At 38.6% G+C, this 20,400-nt stretch overlaps 1 protein-coding gene across 1 annotated transcript in view; it reads right to left on the bottom strand.

Annotated features, from left to right (window-relative positions):
• The window catches only part of Pkhd1l1 (PKHD1 like 1), a 165,853-nt gene that overhangs the window by 71,952 nt on the left and 73,501 nt on the right, over positions 1 to 20,400 (bottom strand). Inside the window, exons 38-48 of the mRNA XM_004640093.2 lie at positions 18,111 to 19,095; positions 15,560 to 15,808; positions 12,495 to 12,644; positions 10,334 to 10,508; positions 8,970 to 9,126; positions 8,437 to 8,593; positions 6,900 to 6,979; positions 6,323 to 6,452; positions 5,101 to 5,230; positions 1,434 to 1,675; positions 28 to 164 (exon numbers count right to left, since the gene is read on the bottom strand). Of these exons, the coding sequence (XP_004640150.1) occupies positions 28 to 164; positions 1,434 to 1,675; positions 5,101 to 5,230; positions 6,323 to 6,452; positions 6,900 to 6,979; positions 8,437 to 8,593; positions 8,970 to 9,126; positions 10,334 to 10,508; positions 12,495 to 12,644; positions 15,560 to 15,808; positions 18,111 to 19,095 (2,592 nt within the window). The remainder of the gene's footprint in view (positions 1 to 27; positions 165 to 1,433; positions 1,676 to 5,100; positions 5,231 to 6,322; positions 6,453 to 6,899; positions 6,980 to 8,436; positions 8,594 to 8,969; positions 9,127 to 10,333; positions 10,509 to 12,494; positions 12,645 to 15,559; positions 15,809 to 18,110; positions 19,096 to 20,400) is intronic.

The following is a 20,400-nucleotide window of genomic DNA, read 5'->3' as shown; positions in this document are numbered from 1 at the left end:
CTGCGACTTGGTCATAATGCCTCTTACCTCTACATACTCTATTCTTCCCGTTACCATGTTAGCACTAGGCAGGGGCGCATGAAACATTATGCAACCTCCAAATTGGTCACTTCCTATTTCTTCTCCAAATTTTCCTTGCAGACACGTCTGTGTAGCAAATTCACCTTGAAAAATATTATGAAATAAGGGTGATACTGAAATTCTAATAAAGATTTTTTTCCTCATACCTAATTGTATCTTTCTACTCAAATGCATTTACAATATTTAAATGGCAATGGAATAGCCATCTCTGACAAAACTAAATAAAAAAAGGGGATACAAATGAAGGACCATTTTGTATCTGTATACAGAAAAGAGTTAGGATAGATACACAGCTACTTTCTCTTAGTCCAATGAGAAGAAAGATTTGTACTAATAGTGTTTGGACAGGATGTAGTGTCTGCACCCTGTATAATGAATAACTACTATGAAGACAACAAAATGCAATGTATTAATCATTGAAACTGTCCTACTAATCGGTTTTGAAACTATCTCATTGCTATTTGTTTCTCAATAAAATTAAAAAATTTTCAGTCTCTTCCTAATGCATAATTATATGCATTTATATCATTGCTCTTCCAGGTACTAAGAAGGGTGAGTAGTTGCCTTGTTCACATTTGCACGCCCTAAAGTACTTAGTGACAAACATTTGAGAAGGTACTGAATACATATCTGAATGTTTGAATGAATATTGATACAGTTACATTAATTTATTGTTTCTAGAGGTTTTCTGTCAAATCTGAGGATTAATCAATCCTCAAAACAATCCTGTACTTGTATAGCACTAGAATATGAATTTCTATTGCTTAATTCTTGCAGGCATAGTAAATGAGAACAAGAAGTAATATTATTTTAAACAGTTAGAACCCAGATTCACACACATGTGAAACTTGATGCAGTTGACCTGGAATCAGAAAATCAAGTCATCTGGTAACAAGTTCAATGAGCTTTGGCTCATACTACCTGTTGAAGTAAAGGTTACTACCTAAGTTACAGCTGCCACTATGTAAATACTTGTAGATTGTCTGAGATTAATGACTTTATCAACAGAATCCAAGTACACTTATTTCCCCATCCAATGTTGACATCAGTCATTTTTCTTCATAGATTATACACATGTTTAATTTATCAAAACACTGTTGGTTCTTCCAAGTTCCCACATTTAACCTTTGCAAAGTAGATTAGCAAGTTGAAACTAACATAACACAAGGGCTGGAGAGATAGCTCAGTAGAATAAGCACTTGCCTGGCAAGCACAGGGTCCTGAGTTCAATCCCCAGTACCACAAAAAAAAAAAAGAAAAAAAAAACTAAAATAATACATTGAAAATATAAACCAAATTTAATTTTAAGTTAGATGTAATTATGTCAGCCACGTGACAGCTGCGAAAGTTACCTGTGTCGAATCCCTTAGGACATGCTGGAATTTTGTTATTCCAGTCCACGTTCTCAGACCCTCTTATTATGATATTTCTTGTAAGAACCCCAACTTCTGCTCTTGCTTCAAATGCAGTTCCATCAGGGAGCGTGATGGTGATTCCTAAGTGCGTGTAGTTCAATGGTTGAGTTAGTGTTATGTTTACACCATCAGCCGATACAGATGCAATGGTCCTTTTTTCATTTTCTCGTTGGCTGTGTCTATAAAAATTTTAACAAAACAATTTCAAAGTTAATATAAATTAACATTTAAAGATCTACTTAGTTCCTATATTAAGGTTTAATATTTTTCTTTCAGAATGAGGTTAAGTAACAATTTAAATAGTATGAGGATATATAAATGAACATCCATTCAGATAATACTTTACTGCTTAAAAGTAGCTACCTAAGGAATAGTTTGCATGCAATGAATATAGTTTATGTTTAAGAGACACCATCTTAAGCTTCATAACATTGATTTGACATATTTGTTTTATGCCATTTCAAATACTTCATTTGCAAAATAAAATGTCATGCAATCTTTTGAAGAGAGATTAAGGGCAGTATTTTATTATTTCTTAAATAACTGAATAACTTTTTTACAGATCTATTTCTTTCTTTTTCTTTTCTTTTTTTTTTCTTTTTTTTTTTTTTTGGTGGAACCAGGGATTGAACTCAGGCCCTTGAGCTTGCCAGGGAAGTGCTTATTCCACTGAGCCATCTCCCCAGCTACAGATCTATTTCAATTAGCTTAAATATTTTTCAAGTGCTATATTTGTTTATAAAACTGTACTAGCTTCTAAAGAATATTGAAAAGAACTGTTCAGTTATATGACTTTAAAGACCATACTCAAGAGTTTCTCAAACGAGGTTGATTTTATTCGCTCCCAATACTTAGGTATATTTTTGATTGTCATACTAGGAGGTGCTATTGGCATCTAGTGGGTAGGAAAAAGGGAGATTTTTAAGAATTAAAAGTATAATATAGTATAAAGGATGACCCCACACAGCAAGCATTATCTAGCATAAAATGTGAGCTATGCATTAGCGGGAAACTTTGATAAAAGCAAGTCCCTCGAGGTTCCCGAGCAAGGAAATCACTGACTGAGTTGAAGGCTTACTTCCATCACTGCTCCTATATGCCCCAAAGCCAGTCACAATAAAAGGGACTTCCAAATTCCAAGCTGTACATATTCAGACACTTCATCACTCAGCGAACACTGAGTGTTTAGCACACATTGCAGGTACAAAGCAAGCACTGGCGGTGCTGGGTAGAGGTGCTCCTAACTTTGAAACAAATGTGTCAGTGGTTAATTGTAAATCTGCTGAGGTATGATTGGTGCTAGCCACACAGGCAAGCTCATGGGAGTTACGTATGTCCTCCCAAACGTTCCCTTGTGACTATAGTCTCCCTTGTGAATAATTTTTATTCTGTAGGTAGCATTCCCAGGGAAAGTGGCACATGTGAAGTAGATTAAAAGTCAGCTCTCTCAACTTTCTAACCCTGTGGGATTACCCAAATACAAATGTCCCACTGGGACTGAGCAGTGGCCCTGCAGCCTTGTGAAATATATACTACTCCATCCCTCCCACTGCTTGGTGGCTCCTCCAGGCAAAGACCCATTGAATTATTTTCTATGCTGAGCACTTAGCACACTACCTGTCATAACACAACAACAAAATCTGACTGATTGACAAATTAATACAGAACGAATTTGCCTGGGGGAGAGAAATGGAATGAAGCCTAAATAGGAGGATGATGTCTGAGCCACTCGAGAGTCCAAATTAAACCCAGAGCAGGAGAAGGCGATGGGAGGGACACTTCAAGGAAGAGCCAAAGAAACTTGGAGATGTGCTGGAAACATATGAAGATTGCAACTGGAAGGTCACGGAGAAATTCTGAGGGGGAAAACAGTCAGACTGGAGGGGTTTAAAGAGGTAAAAGGATTGGAAGAGGAAACAGGTGAATGGGCATGTAATATTTGGGCAGCTTACTAACTTTCAAAATAAATAAGAGTGACAGAGGGAGAGAGGAAGACAATGTTGTTTTCAGGATGATGAGTAGTCAGAGAAAACCAGAATCCCAAAAATTCCAGGGAATGAAGTGTGGTGGAAGGGGCTGGGGAAAGATGGAGATTCAAGATGTTCAGTGACTGGCTGGCCCGTTCTACAGGGCAGGATCTCAGAGGCTGGCCGAACAGGGGATTCAGGTGGTCTCGTCTCAAATTCTTTGAGATCTGCTCATATAACATCTCCTTTATAAATGTGCTAAAAGTCATGTTACATACATCCTGCTCCTAAATGTGTTTTTCTTCCCTCTGTAATAATACCGAATGCACATAAAGCACCTACTGTGAGCCAAGTTCTGCTCTGAGTTCTTCCCACACATTAACTCATCGAATCTTTACAATAAGTGTATGTCACAGTTATTAAGAGCACTGCGATTCTACTGAAGGACAGAGGTGAAACAGCACAGTGTCGGGGCTGGTAAGAGGCATTGTCAGGGGTGAAGGCAATTGAGTGACTCGAAAAGTGATTCCCTTGGTGTCCTGCTTTACAAACTCTAGGACAGGATTCACCAATGAAATAAGGATTCGCCAATGAAATAAGGAAAAATGTAATGTATATTTGGTTAAAAAAAAAAAGAAAGCCTCATTAATTCTTGTTAAGAATATTCTGATTCTTCCTAAAAGTAAATAGCCCTGTGCTAGATTATAAACTAACACTTCTGTCCCTAGAGAAGGGTTATGAATGAAGCTTTTCTATTCTGTTAATAAGCCTGTGACTTTCTTCATTTTTAATTCTACCATTCCACACTGAATATTTCTTCCAATGGCAGAAAAACAGGCCTTTGCAAAGCCAGGCCTATCTTTAACTCTAACATCTGTGGGCCTATTTTTAAATTGGAAAACAGCAACCTGAAAATGTCATCTTGAATTTTTGTTTTAAATTGAGTCATGACCTGAGCATACCTGTTCCTTGTCATAAATTACTAGTTGTTTCCTGATAAACACAACCATTTCCAATCTCAATATTATCTATGATTTGAACATTAAAGCAAAACTAAGTCTCCTCTTTGCTCCACTCCCTGGCATAACTACATTAAATTTTTAAATTTTCTTATTTATTATAATATACAACTAAACAAATTAAGGGTCACAGGCAGTTTCCACTTTAAAATGTCAGCCCTTAAAAGGTTATGTCAATCTTCACTCAATCAATAATGATTTCTTCCCTTTTACTTATTAATAAAATACCATTTCATGGGAACAACTGTCAGGACTGTAAGATAAGGAAGAATTTACTACCTACTCTCCCTCTCTGTGGCAACATCAAACAAAGAAGCTCATTTACATTTTTGCATTCATGAATGTATGTAATTAAAGCTCTTAAGTCAGATGCTTTCAAATGACTCTTAATAGCAGAACATTTTTTTATAATGAAGCCTTATGCAATAACCTAACCATGTAAAACAAATAAAATATTTTACTGTATGTAATTATTTTAGAGACTCAGACTTGTATTTCTCATTGGAATTCCAATCGCTCATCACCCAGACGTCACGCTGGCTGTGTGCACTTCCTTACTAGACTGTCAGCCGTCTGAGTCCTGATGCCCTTTACATGTAAGCCTAGAAGTCATCTCACCTGTGTCCCGTGCTTGCAATTACAATGGAATCTCCCGCTTTCCACGTCACTGCGTCGTGCAATATCAAAGTCCTTGTCCCTGCCTCTGCCGTCCGAGCCAGCTGAGTCCAGACCACAGGAACTGGCAAACCTAGAGCCAACACACAACCGGGTGTCTCCCCAACACGCACTCCATGCTACGGAGAGGGCTGGTCCTGTTCATCTTTTTCCAGATTAAATTAATTTTGGGAAGGTTCATTTTACACTAGAATTTTATTCTCAGATCGTAGAAGAAATAAAAAGAATGGGCTAACTTCGAAAAAGTAGCCATTAAGTTTGCAGGAATACATGGTTCTAGAAAATTAGAGCAACTACCTTTGCAGTGTTGTGCTCTATTCATGACAAACTTCTTCCTAGAAACCCAAAGTAAATGTGGGGTGAAAAAAATGAATAAAAGTAGAGTGATCACACTCACAAAATTAGCAGATGCTAACTCCCTTTGTCATTGTTTACAGGAATTGTGTAAACTGACAATCTAGAAATAAATATGTGTAGGTGTCTAGGGAGTTTTAGGATTATATACAATTGGCACAAAGTAGAACATTTATGATAAAAAGTATCTTGTTCAAGGACTTCTACATTTATAGAAGGAATAAATTATTATAACATAAAAGACTATTAAAAAAGGGATCACTTCATGTTTCTCAATAATGTTACCCTGGTACCTCAAGCATAACAAAAACTTTTTGGGGGTTGTACTGGAGACGGAAGCCAGGGCCCTCACACTGAACTGTATCTCTTGTCCTTTTCATTTTTCCTTTTTGAGAGAAGGGCTCATGGAGTCGCCTTGGCTGGGCTCAAATTTACGATCCTCCTGCCTCGGCCCGCCAGAGTGCTGGGATTCCGGGCAGGCACCACTGCAGCTAGCAAGCAAAGTTGTTTTTATTTCTGGACAATATTTTTGGCATATAGCTATGGGCAGGTGTAGCTACAAATTTATTTATATACCCTAGACAAAGCCCACAAGATACAAACGTCAGAAATCACGGCCTTCAACTTCTAGATTTAGTCTTTTCATAGAAATGACTGAAGCTAGGCTCAGAGCAACAGAAGACAAAGGTGTCCAGGTGGGGATGGTGTCCGATGGCCAAGAATGAGAAGCGACCTTGGGGCCAGTCTAGAGAAACGTACAGGGCTGGCCGGGTGAGAGGGAGAAGGGGAAGGGGCCGGCCCAGCTCCATACCGTGCAGGTCCAGCGTGCCCTCGCGCACCGCCAGCGTCTTGGCACCGTAGACCGGGAGCTCCGGGGAGCGCGGGTGGCCGTGCAGGGTGATGACCGCCCGGTGCCGGAAGGGCGCCGCCTCCGTGCCCACCTGCACAGATTGCGGGAGCCGCGTTCAGAAAATACAGATCCACAGCCGCAGTCCTTACCACGCTCAAGGAGCTTCACCTCCTCTTGGGAGAAGTCTGCATTCAGTTGTTCTTGACTTTGTTGCAAAATACAACCTTTACATTTTCTAGGCAGCCAAATGCACTGTGCTGGACCTTTCTACGGGTTGATTCTACCCACCGCTCAGAGCTGGTTTTTGCTTGGCTCTCTTTTAAATTGTGCTATCCTATAATATATGGTTATATTTTCGTTAAAATGCAAGAATACGCTGGGAAACCCCTCCCCCAGCAGCAATATTGTCCTCATAACAAGGCCCTCAGCAAAAATAAATGTAGAAAAGGTCGGTGTAATTATATATTTTATACAGAGTGTTTGAAAAACAAATGCCAAGAGGTTAGCGATAAATAATATATGTCCCGTTCAGGGATACCTGCAGAATGCCTCCGTCGGTAATCAGAATATTTTCTGCCTGGAGTTCAATGTCAGCTTCATCAAAGATTAGAGTTCCACCTGTGAATCACACAATTTTTAAGTATATCACTAAAATGTGTTATTAAAATATTTAATTGCTGATCTCTGTCTTGCTTTCTGTGCATACTACTTCTGCTCTTTGGTAATATAAAAATGTAAACAGGTCAAGACTGAGAGTAGGGGGCTGGGGAGATGGCTCAGTAGAATAAGTGCTTGCCTGGCAAGCGCAAGGGCCTGAGTTCAATCCCTGGTCCTCCCTAGCAACCCCAAGAAAGACTGAGAATAGATAGAAAAGCAAACTGTAGGCAGATTATTTTATCTTAAAAAGTTACTATTTCAAATGTTACAAAGTAGCGGAGTTACCAAAGTAAATCCTACAAGTATAGAGCTTCAAAATATAAATTAAGAATAAAACAAGGTTAAAGGAAAAGACACACAAACCATGATAACACTAACAATAGGACTTAATTGTTACCCACTAACTTGCATTAGTAACAGCTGCAGTTTGATTAACACTATTAAGAAAGTACTAAGATGCAATTTTGTGTGACTGATGTAATAGAGACAGTAAAACTCTGTTTAAAGACCCGATACTTAACAACTTTGGATTGCTAAAATACTGCTGTGATCCCAGGTGTTAGATGACAGCAAAATTACAGAAGTCTTTGAGCAGCTAAAATCATTTGGGCAAAGTTTACACAGTAACCTCCAAGCGCTCTTCTCTTAGCACATAAGGTTTCTTTCACATGTAACTGTGACAGTCGTGTGTTTTGTTGTAGTACAAACATGATCAAGTTGCAGAGAGCCCCAGGTAACCACTAAAATTAGGTTTACATATAAATGATAACCACAACACGCTTTGCTGGGGCTATTGGGATTGTTTAGGAGAGACTTTGAAAACTTGTTATGATTTTACAACCATTGAGATTTGCCATATCAGCAATCAATGCTATTTTCTATTTCTTTTACTTTTTAAAATATTTTATAAAAATGCCAGTCTATGGGCCTGTTCAGTGCCTCCCCTCCTGTTATTGAAATACAAGCTTCCTAAAAAAAATAATAATAAAAAAGAAAGAAAGAAAGAAAGAAAGAAAGAAAGAAAGAAAGAAAGAAAGAAAGAAAAAGGGTCCAGGGAGATGGCTCAGTGGAATAAGCACTTCCCTGGCAAGTGCAAGGGCCTGAGTTCAATCCCTGGTTCTGCCAAAAAAAAAAAAAAGAAATAAAAGCTTCCTGAGACAACATTTAACTAGAAAAGATACTGACCCATATGTGTGGAGTGCACTTTGATTATTTTCTATTCTATTCTATTTATAAAATGCTGATTGCAATGTGTTAAAAACTATAACCATGAATAAATTATAATATTCAATTTAGAAAATGTAAAACTATTCTTTATATTAAAGACATAATACCACTTTGAGTGGTTCATAATTATGAATTTTGATTAAGTTGACATCATAGAAGTAGGCAGGGTACTACAATTTACGGAAATTTACCCTGAATAAGCAAGACTTTCAGAACAGGCGTGCTTTGGTCCAGCAAAAGTATCTGTCCTTTTGTAATCACAGCAAGGGACCCTTCCTCTGGGGGAGGCTTTCCCCCCCATGAGAAGTTGGAGGACCAAGCATCAATGTAGAGGAAGTCAGTATTCTCCTGCAATGGAAGGTGAGAGAGTATAAAATTTACAAGACATATTAGATTTTTTTCAATTTCCTAAAGACATATAAACAATAAATATTCATATTAATAATAAAATACAACCTATTTTAAATATACTATATCTTCCTCTTGGTTAATTTTATGGTAATACTAAAAATCCATTACCAATTATACTACAACCCAGAGTAATCTAAAAAACATAAAAATGTCAGTAAGAAGCAATGAAAGTATAAGCTACTATAAATTTAGCATAGTCACATTTTAGCTATTTTTTGTAGGTGTTAAAGTAAACTATTCATTCCCTATCAGCCCACCTACCATAACACTAACTTTTGTATTATTGCAATTACTACACTAGAAGTGCTATTACCATTTTAGCCAGGCCGATATTTCTGATGTTGACATGGACGGAAGCCCACCCCGAAGGACTATGAGCATTTGTCACACAGATGATATATGTCTTGTTGGAATACTCAACATCACATTTGGCTTCAGCAATGGTGATGTGAACATCCTGTGGATTTTCACTGTAAAGAGACAATGAAACATTTGTGTCTTTCTCAAATTTCTACTTGTCATCATCAAGCCCCTTTATTCATAGGTTTTTGTGAAGGACGTGATATTGCCTTACGATCCGTCCGAGTTCAGATGGGCTTGTTTTCAATAGTAAGACTTGGAAATATTTGTTGAGAAAAAGACAAAGGGATTGCGTGATCAGCAGAAGGAACTACATGAAGTCCCAAGTGCTCTAGGGCTGAAGGAACACAGCCTGGGTCTGAATTGTTGAGAGATTCCTTGTTGGCCCCCAAATGGGTATTTTTATAAAAGACTTTCAAGGGTCAATTTGTCTGACATTTTTGTTACATTCACAGATCTTTGGACTTAATCCGCATTTAAAATGCTAGACCTAAGTAATTATAAGTGCACAAGAAATTAAAATTGCTTTTTATGGTTTATTTTGAAATGAATGTCATTATTGAGGAATGATGACAGCATAGTGTAGGAGTTGGAGCAATAAACAATAAGGGTTAGGAAAGAATAAACCTGACCAGTGACAAAGGAGGAAACCGAACTAGAGACGGTGGGAAAAGCTTAACAGAATGGTGATTCTTGTTTGTGATTTTTTTTTTATACTAGGATGAGACAAGTGACTTGATCTCTCTCTCTCTCTCTCTCTCTCTCTCTCTCTCTCTCTCTCTCCTTTTTTATTCTTTTTTTATTTTGTTTCTTTTCTTTATTTATTTGATACAGGGTCTCGCTATACAGTTCAGACTCCTAGAGATCCTCCTGTCTCAGCCTCCACAGCACATGGGATTGCAGGTTTCAGGGCTGGCACAGCACACCTAGTTCCAGGGCTGGGACAACATGTGGTACCAAGGATCAAACTCGGTTCCTTGTGCTCTCCAGGCAAGTGCTTAGACCACCAAGCTATCTCTCCAGCCTGACTTGACCTCTATAATCTTCATCTCCTAAACATTAGAGATGTTTCATCCCTTTATGGAATGAAAATATTTCATAAAGGAGGACACAAGATTTCTGTGGGTAGAAAGACATGTGGCATCAACAGCCCAATGAAGTTCTGCTCTCCAGACTATTTGTGCCTCGGCAGTGGCTGTCGAGCAGAAAGGCTGGCATTACAGGACTATACTTAAGCCATGTCCTGGCATAGCAGAGAGCATGCATGATGTCTTGAATGTGCACACATGCCAGAACTTGTATGTGTGCAGGTGGTACCTGAATCCTGATCCCAGCACTGAAAGTCTGGTGCCTCCTGCTGTGCTGCCTCTCGTGGGAGATATTTCAGTGACAAGTGGGGTCAGTGCCATCTTGTAAGTGAACAGAGTCGTGGACCATGAGGAATCTCTCCCATTGACTACACTCACTTCGCACGCTTGGTCAGGTCCCACACCTATGAGAAGAAAACTTATCACATTTCTGCTGTCAGGTACTTGCTCATTTATAGAACCTTTGCATGTTTTCAATAACATCTTCCTTTTCCTTCCATCACATCTAATACACACAAGCTGTATGAGAAGAAATAAAAACCTCAATCCATAAGCAAAAGAAAATATTGCAAACTTCATGCACATTATGCTTTTGGGGTTTTTTTTTTTTGGGGGGGGAACCAGGGATAGAACTCAGGCCCTTGCACTTGCCAGGGAAGTGCTTATTCTACTGAGCCATCTCCCTGACCCCCTTCACGCACATTATGAATGGAGTAAAAATTCTTAGACCCTTGGAACCTCCTATGATAGACAATTACCTAAACCATCTGTTTAATTTTCCAGTCTTAGAAGGACACAGGCTTGCAGTTGGGAAGAAGGGAGGAACTTCTGGAAATAGGCACAGCAAGAGCAGAAGGACAGACAGCAGAAGGCAAGGGAAGATACAGAAAACCCTTAGAAACTCCATATTAAAAACATGAAAGAGGAGGAGCCCACAACCCATAAGTCTTGCCAAATCTCCATGGCATTGCTACGTGTTTCTATCAGGACACAGGGGCTAGTGTTGAAACGCTAAGTAAGCCCAGACCTGAAAAGGTTTCATTTTTATCAGCACCCTTTCTAAACAGAACCCAGTTGTACAGGAAATAGTTCTTAGAATCAACAAATAGGTTCATATCAAAGTAAAATAATTCTATATAGCAAAAAAAAAAAAACAAAAAAAAACAAGCAATAGAGTGAAAAGAAAACCTACAGAATGAGAAGTTGTATGCCAATTTCTTAGAGGTTTCATGTCCAGACTATATAAAGAATGCAAAAAATTAGGTCCCCTCAAAGACAAAAATCAAAACATAGGTCAATGAACACACACTTCACAGAAGAAGTACAAATAGCCAATAAATATATGAAGAGATATTCAACATCACTGACCATTAGAGAAATGCAAATTAAAACAACACTGAGAGTCCATCTCATCCCAGAAAGAATGGCTATCATCAAGAAATCAAATAAAACAAGTTCTAGAGAAGCTACGAGGAAAAGCAAACCCTTCTACACTGCCAAAAGAAATGTGAACTAATATAACTGCTAAAAAACTAAAACTAGAAATCCATGTGAGCCAGCTATTGCCCTTCTAGGCGTCTTCCCCAAAGAATTAACCAAAAGGGAATTGCGATTGTGCTATGCACAGGGAGCGACTCCAGACAAAGAAGGTAAATGCTGTGTACTGCAAACACTTACCAAGGAGCGGAAACAGAAGGAAGGGAAGGGAAATAGCGTGACAGGATGTACTAAGATGCGTACGTACACATACCAACTTCCCACAAAGAATGTGAACGTTACATGCTACAGGCGTGTACCAATGAACTAGAGCTTTGACTAAAGTGGTAAACAAATAAAAATAATAATAGAAGTAAATCACATGTCATATTTTTATATCATTCTGTCTACTTTATAGATGAAGAAACTAAGGCACAAGGAAGTAAATAACCTGTGCCAAAATATACAGTGTATTGGTCCTTGGCAGTGTACCCACCTCCTCTCTTATGCTCAATAAACTGAAAGATTCAGTTTATGAGTTTATGTCATAAGCTAAAAGTCTTTAAAGAACTGTAAATTTAGAAAGCAAAGCTCTGAATAAATTACTTAAAATCTGAATGTTACTTAAAATTAAAGTTCTAAACAAAATACTTAAAATTAGTAAAATTGGTACTTAAGTTACTTTAAAAACTACTTGAAATAAATGACTTAACTTCAGAAAATATACTTTAACTCCTGAAAAAATTATTAACTTAGAAAACAAAGTTCTGAATAAGATGCTTAACGTCAGACTCAAATCCGACAGTCATAACAGTGATCCAGTGATTCCCAAAGAACCGAAAACTTAAAACAGAAATGTAGACAGTGCCAGTTATAAAGTCAACTATCGCTATTCTTTTTGTGTGTCAACTTACCTTCACTAGGTGGAGTTTCACAGAATAATGTTGTGTGGTCAGATCTGAGTCTATCAATTGCACATTTTGAGCTGCAAATCAAGATGACGGAATCTTGCGGATTGAACCCGGCACCTGTCACAGTCAGGATTTGGCCACCACCAAAGCTCCCTGGTGACAGAAAAAAATTTCCTCCATGCACAGTTGCTTAAATTAATCTTAAAACCATAAGTGGCAAAAAGTTACATTAAATGAGTTTTTAAGATCCAACATTTATGATGAAATATAATTAATAAAATGTCTTTCAATTGTAGTGTTTAAAAATCTTCACTGAGTAAATGTCTCACCTGTTAAGTTATGTAAACTATTTTGAAGAAATAAACTTTTACTTGAATTTTTTGTAACAAAAATTTCAGAATAGTCAAAACATAAGTACAATTATAATTTAATTGTGTACACTAATTTCACTTTAAGATTTTTTAACCATTAAAAAATTTTCAATGAGAAAAGTATTATTTCTTAGAGAATAATAACATGTCAATGCTAGCTAAACACGAGTTTTTTAAAAATAAATTCCATGTTAAATCTGGTCCCTTTTTTTTCCATTTATGTATTTGGTACAGGGTCTCACTATGCAGCTCAGACTTGTAGTGATCCTCCTGTGTTCAGCCTCCCCAGCCCTGGGATTACAGGTGTGCACAACCAGGCCCAGACTTTGTCACCGGCTCAGCACACCCGGGGTGGGGCTGATATGGCATGCTGGTCTGGGGATCGAACTCTGGTCCCTGTGCTTGCCAAAGCAGGCACTTAGTCCTCTGAGCTATCTCACCAGCCAGTCCAGTCATTTTAAGTATGGCCAAATTGTAAAGAAAATACATAGTACTAACAGACATAGAAGGCATTAGTCAATATTTTGAAATAATTACTCCTTTGGTGGCCTTTTTTTGTGCTAAAGTAAGAAAATCTTTAGTGCAATATAAAATAAGGTATTAGACATCATAGTATCAGAATAACTTGATGGAAATGATTTGTTATTCTTAAGAACACATCCTTTAATATAAAATACAGCAGCTACTGACAAATCATCACAGCAGCTGGGTTTAGGCAGCATTGAGTCCTCATAAGTCAGAAGAGGCAGGGATGAAAATTATTCAGAAAATCCAAGAGATCTTCTGATGCAGTAATGAAATAGAAAGTGCTTAACAGGGCTGGGCAGAAAGCTCTGCAGTGTAAGCATCTGCCTGGCAAGTACAAGGTCCCAAGTTCGATTCCCAGTACCACATGCTGTGCTGGCTCCACACACAGCTCCAGCCACCAAAACCGGGTGTGGTGGTGCATGCCTGTAATCCCAGCCCTGGAGAGACTGAGACAGGAGGAGTACTACCAGTCTGAGCTGCGTAGCAAGACCCTGTACCGAATAAACTAATGAAAAAAAGAAAGTGCTCAACCATAATCATGGCTGCACAGCACATGCAATCCCGATAGGATCTCTAGCAAATAGATAAGGCGTCTGTTCACGTCTGTCCTCACACGCCCTTTCCTGCATCTCGGCAGTCCCCACAGATTCTTCAGGGGTACTCTGCTCACAGTGGGCATCGCTGGAAGCTGCGCTTTGAATGTGCAATTTTATCTCATTCATGAAGCAGCTTCTGCAGGTCAGTGCAAAGGACCCAGCGAAACCAAAATCCTGCTCATGAGACAACACAGAGCTAGGAGCCGGCTTGAGTCTTCAACATGGTTGGAAACACCCAGCATCGTTCACAGTGAGGCTGGCACTCCTGGGGCCTTGGCTCTGTCCCTGCAGTAAAGACCTCAGAGGACAGACAGACGTCTAAAGCACATAGTAAAGGAGCTTACTAGCCAGGAGAATAAGACAAAAATTAAACACATAAAACAATTATAGAGCCAAAATAACACTGATACTTAGTTGTTCAATCATTTCCTGTGGTTCCTTGAGGAAAGGTTTGCAACCATGTGATGTGACACTTCACATAGCAAAAGGCTTCACAGGTGACATCACATCTCAAGGGTTCACTTATACCTGAAAATTTATGTAACCCCAAATGAATCCATTTTTATGTTTGTTTGTTTGGTTGGTTTTGGGTTGTTTTTTTTTTTTTTTTGGAAACAGAAGTCCTTAGAAGTGAGCCCAACAAAACGCAGGCCCAGACAGGTTTTTTTCTTTAGCCCTTTAGCATAGCTGTTCTGTCTATACCATATATAATCAACAGGTCTCACAAAACAGTGTTTCAAGTCACTACTTTCTGCATCAAAACAAGCAGATCATATATATTTTTGGATCTTGCCTCAATATGCAAAATAATGCTGAGTAGCCTATTTCCCCCCAGGATCAAACATTATAGACATGCTACATATTGCAAAGACATTTGCATATTATACTTAGTGAATGTGCCCAATACCAGAAGCTATAGGGACTCCTCATTTAATGACCAAGTTATGGTCCTGAGACTATGTTGTTCAATGAGCTGGCCTCTAAAGCAGGGCTTATATATGGTAGGTGCATCACAGTTTTCAGGCTCCAATTTGATGACTGTTTTTATTTGCATAATCTTTACCTGCAGGACTGTAATGTATAACAGAACATAAAACCTCAGTACTGTACTACACTGTAGTGTACAGTATAATTAGTAAAACTTAAAGTACTGTACAAACAAGGTACACTGTACAAAAGGACATTGATGCTGGACAAACAAGATGTACAGAACTGTATCAAAAAAAGAAAGGCCATAAGTCCAAATAGTCATTAAACAGGTCATTTTTAAAAACCTGTATTTAGTACGGAGTCTACAGGGTCTCACTACACAGATTGGACTCGTAGTGATCCTTCCTGTTTTTCAGCCTCCCAAGTGCTGGGATTACAGGTGTGCACCACCACGCCCAGTCTCAGTCACTGATCTCAGTGTGTCCCAGGGGCGGGGTCAGCACAGCAGGCCAGGGATGGAATCCCTGGCACCTTTGTCTGCCTAAGTAGCTGCTTTAATTCACTGAGCTACCTGGCCGGCCCCGACATAGGTCATTAAATGAGGAATATCTCTATTTATACATTCCTGGATATTCATGATTACCTTGCTGTGGGTGAAGATTTTGAATATGAAGAGGGTACTCAAATACAACAGTGGACACAGCAAAGCCTTTTGTCTTGTGGAGCAGCGCCACAGGAAATATGCCACCAGCATGATCCCCAAGAGCACACCGCAGCACACTGTCATTGACCATGGTCACGTTACAAGCAGTGCCACTTATCATCACTGAAATTTCTGAGATAGCGGTACCGAAGTTAGATCCAGTAATCTCAATTTCGGTTCCTGGTGGACCTTAAGAAGAAGAAAATGATATAAATATAGATTTAAATCCAACACTTACACATGTATTCAAAGATATCTCTCTCCATTTTTGTAAATAAAATAATATGCATTATTTTTTGTTGTTGTTGTTGTTGTTGTGGATGTTTTTCTGTTTTATACCTGACCACTCTACAGAGTTTTACATTTTTAATTCAGCACAGAAGCAGAAAGCAAAAAGGAGAGCTAGAGTTACGAAGCACGAATGTCTGGACTGGAGTATACTTTGAGGATGAGGTTTACTAATCTTTATTTTTGGTAGTTTTTCAGAATTGACTGTATCATTCTTAAGCCAAATATTTTCAACAAGTGTAAGTTGTGAATTGCATGTAAATAATTAAGTGTAAAGTAGTACCAAAAAAAGAACTAATTTAAAGCTGTTGATGTTAAGGTTTTAAATGAACATAAAGAGAATATACATTTAATCAAGAATTTCAACTTATTCTGCTTCTTCTTTTGACAAACGTAGAATAAAGGCATTAAAGTGTGTAACTTTTCATCAGTCATCTAAATCAACACCTACATTGCTAAGTTTTAAGAGATCAGACAGTAATTGCCCCAACTTGCTACAAATGCCTGACCCTCGAGTAGGAATTTGATTTTAATTCAAGTAGTAAGTATAAGAATTACCATATAATTGACTATAGTGGGGATTACCAAAATGTAAATTATTATATTTACAAATCATTATTATAATGACTATAAATATTAATGAGACATTTTGTGCTAGGGTTAGTTTTAATGGACACACTAAAAATTGCTTTATGAATCTTAAAATGTTCATTTAACATTTCACCTTTCAAATGGGACAGTGTGCTAAGTGTGATGGATTCTTTGTCTTTTCAGTAAATTAAACAGTTCAGGTGTCACTTGCCTAAAAATCTTATATCACATCTAAACTGTAAAAGACAGTCTAAGATACAGATGAGAGAAGAAACTGGTTCATGAAAATAAGGAACTAATGTCAGTATTTTCCATGCCTCCAAATTTATGAATATGTCATTTCTGTTGTTAACATTTGTTTCTAAATAAGACTTGATGTATTAAAGAAAATTTTAACAGTAAATTTCTAAAGGCAGAGAGTAGATCTTACCCAAACCTAGTACATTTCCTGGCATATAAATAAAAGCATTTGATAAAAGCCAACATTTACTGAATTCTTTATTAATTATACTTTTCTTTACTTTTTACTATATAGGTACCTTAAAAACTTATGTAAACAAATAAACGAAACTTTCCTAAAATTTTAGGAAGTAGAAAAATATTGAATTTGCACCCAAGTCTCAATGGAACATGCTTCAACCCTTACCCAACAGCTAGAATTCACTACATTGACGATAAACATCCCAGTAGCTTGAATATGAGTAGAAACAGCATAGCATAATTAGCATAGTAATCAAGGACAAAGAGGACATCTTAACCTAAGCTTATAAAAGTGTGATGCTAAATAATCTAACCAAATCTTATTATATAGCATTTCTTCATCTAGATATGTCAACTACCTCATTACAAAAGAACTGTCTAATATCAACAATATCAACTGGAGATTCATGGAGACAAAATATTCTAAAATTAACCACATTAGAAAATCATGTACTCATGAATTTTAACAGTTGTTTCTCCTGCTGTATCAACACTAATGATAAGAACGTATCCATTTTGATCTATAGATATGCATGCATTTTTTTCCTCATTTGAAATTTAGGTTAAGCTAAAGGTGATTTTGTTTCTAAACAGTAGTCGGAACTTGACTAAAAATTTTATCTTAAGAACTTTCAAAACATAATCTTAAAATGAGACTTCTCAGAATTTGAATTCCAATTATTAATTGGGTTAAGTAAAACTGTATAAAAATCACAATACACACACACACACACACATATATATATATATATATATATATATCTCCAAGCAATGGATCAGCAAATACACTAGATGAGGCTCTCTACATGCATGTTTCTGAAGCCTGCCCTTTCACTGGATGGCATTTGGCAGCAACAGTCACCATATTTTTTATTACGCCTTGTAAAAATACTTACAAGAGAGGACTTCTAGAACTGCTTCAGAAAGAAGTAAGAACAATGGAATAAGTGAGTTTGAAGTAAGGGGGATTCATAGCCATGTGTTTTTTACTGTAATAATTTTTTCATGTAAACAGCCACTGTGTATTTTGATCACACCTTATATTTATGGATTTTATTGTAACTCTCTACTAATAAATACTGAAAATACAACACCAAAAAAATAAAAAGGTAGGTAGGTATCATTGTAATACCTGTGTTTGGGGTAATTCCTCTGAGAAATGGGGTATCCTCCACAGTGTACGTGAATGATAAAGGAGGGTAAGGCGCTCCATTCACCAAGATCTGCAGGTCGACCTTTCCCGCTCCCCCTGCTGGGGTGCTACAGTGGACCTCGCTGGAGTTGGCAAGCATAATCTGACAGGGGCCCTCCCCAACCCTGACCATGGTATTGTCAAGGAGGAAACCATTCCCTATGATGACTAAAGTAGTTCCACCACCAAGGCTTCCGGAGGTTGGGGAGACAGATGCAATCATGGGGCTGCTGACGGTCAGGTTTCCCAGAGCCAAGCCTTTAGTGCCTACCACTACTCTGACAGGATGAAGTCCAGCTGGGAGGGAGGACACCAGAACAGTCATGTTATTCTCATTCACGTCCACTGGCCTGAGCTGTTGATTTTCAATGAAAACAGCAATGTCTTCCACTGTAGTCCCCAAACCTTCTCCTTCAATAAAAACTTTTGCAGGTTCTGTGATAGTGCTTGGGGAGATTCCTGTTATGGAAGGAGTGATGCTATCAGAATAGGAAAAGCTGCAGCTCCCCTGACAGAGACCAGGCACCCCGTGAGTCAGAAGCTGCACATTCACAAGCTGCTGGGGTGCAGGGGAGGTTTCACATTCGATGGTTGTATAATTCACTGTGAGAACTTTACATGGGAAGTGACCCATAAAGACCTCAACACCTGCTGAAGAAACTGCAAACCCAGAGCCCAGTATGGTCACCCTCGTCATTCCTGTCGTTGACCCTGCATTTGGCCACACCATGTTGATGTTCGGCAAGAGAACAAATCGTCTGTCAAATTCATTGGACAAGGTGTTGATAGCAGTGCCAAGGTTGTAGACAACCAAAGTGACAGACTCTCGGATGCCAACCTGCATGGAGTTTTGAGGGTCAACACGGCACATGATAGAATTGGCACTACTTTCTTCTACAACACAAGGGTAGTGACCAATTGTAACCTGAAAGCAAATAGGAAATGAGGCAAATCACCACATTATTTCAGTATGAACTTAAATTTTGTATTAGCAGCAACTATAATTTTAAAAGGCTAATTCTGTGGAAATTTTTCTATTCATAAAGTTGATACCAGGAGCTCATTACAACATATACTAAAATAACTTTTAGATTAAATTATGATTGTTTACATGTTCATGACTATGTTATTCATGATAGCCCAGAAGGGAAAATAACCCAAATATCCATCAATTGATGAATAGATAAATAAAATATGGTACACCATAACAATGGAACATTGTTCTGCAATAAAAAGAAATGACACAGTGGATAAACCTTTATCTTGGCACAGTGGATAAACCTTGCAACGTTAGGTAACATAGGAAGAAACCAGGCACAAATGAAACACATACTGTATGGTTCAATTGGTAGAAATGTCCAGAAAAAACAAAGCCAAGGGATGAAAAGAAGATTGGTGATTGCACTGAGTTGGGATGATGGAATGGTGGCCATGAGGTCAAAGGTGTGGAAGCTTCTTTCTATGTGTTAGACTTTGTGTCTAGTTGTCCCCCCAAAGCCTCATGTAAGTCATGGGGTGGAATTCTAGAGTTTGTGATTAACTCATGGTCCACTGGGATTATGGGTGTGAGTGCTGCTGGGATTATAGGTGTGAGTGCTGTACCCGCCTGAGGCAGGTAGCCTGAATGCAATTTAATGGAGACAGACTCACTCTCTGTTGCTATTGTTGTCCCTGCTCCTCCCATTTGCTCTTTAAAAAAAAAAAATGTATTTAGTACAGGGTCTACACGGTACAGGGTCTCGCTGTGTAGCTCAGACTTGTAGTGATCCTCCTGTTTTCAGCCTCCCAAGAGCTGGGATTACAGGTGTGCACCACCACACCCAGTCTCCATCACATCTCAGCACCCCCAGGGGCGGGGACTGTCCCCCCGACATGGCCCACAGGGATGGAACCTGGCCACTGTGCTCTGCCCAAGCAGGTGCTTTAGTTTCCATTTGTTGTTGCTGTCTTGCTGCTTTCCACTGCTCTGAACGGCTGCCCTCTGCCCTGTGCCACTCTGCCTTGGAGCCAGCCAAGTATGCACTGAAACCTCCACTAACCAAAAGCTAAATAAACCTTTCTTTCCTTAATTCTGGGAGTTGGGCATTTGTCCCAGCAACAAGAGAAAGTAACTGAGACAAATGGTAAAGAAAACATCCTAGGACCGAGGGCCTTCTGGATCCTGAACAGACCCAGAGCGCAGGCCCGGCAGTGAAAGAGATGACTGAGGCCGCGGGATCCTGATCAGACC

The sequence above is a fragment of the Octodon degus genome, unplaced genomic scaffold (assembly GCF_000260255.1).
Source record: "Octodon degus isolate 3935 unplaced genomic scaffold, OctDeg1.0 scaffold00118, whole genome shotgun sequence".
Taxonomy (NCBI): domain Eukaryota; kingdom Metazoa; phylum Chordata; class Mammalia; order Rodentia; family Octodontidae; genus Octodon; species Octodon degus.
This window is presented reverse-complemented; position numbering and strand designations above follow the sequence as displayed.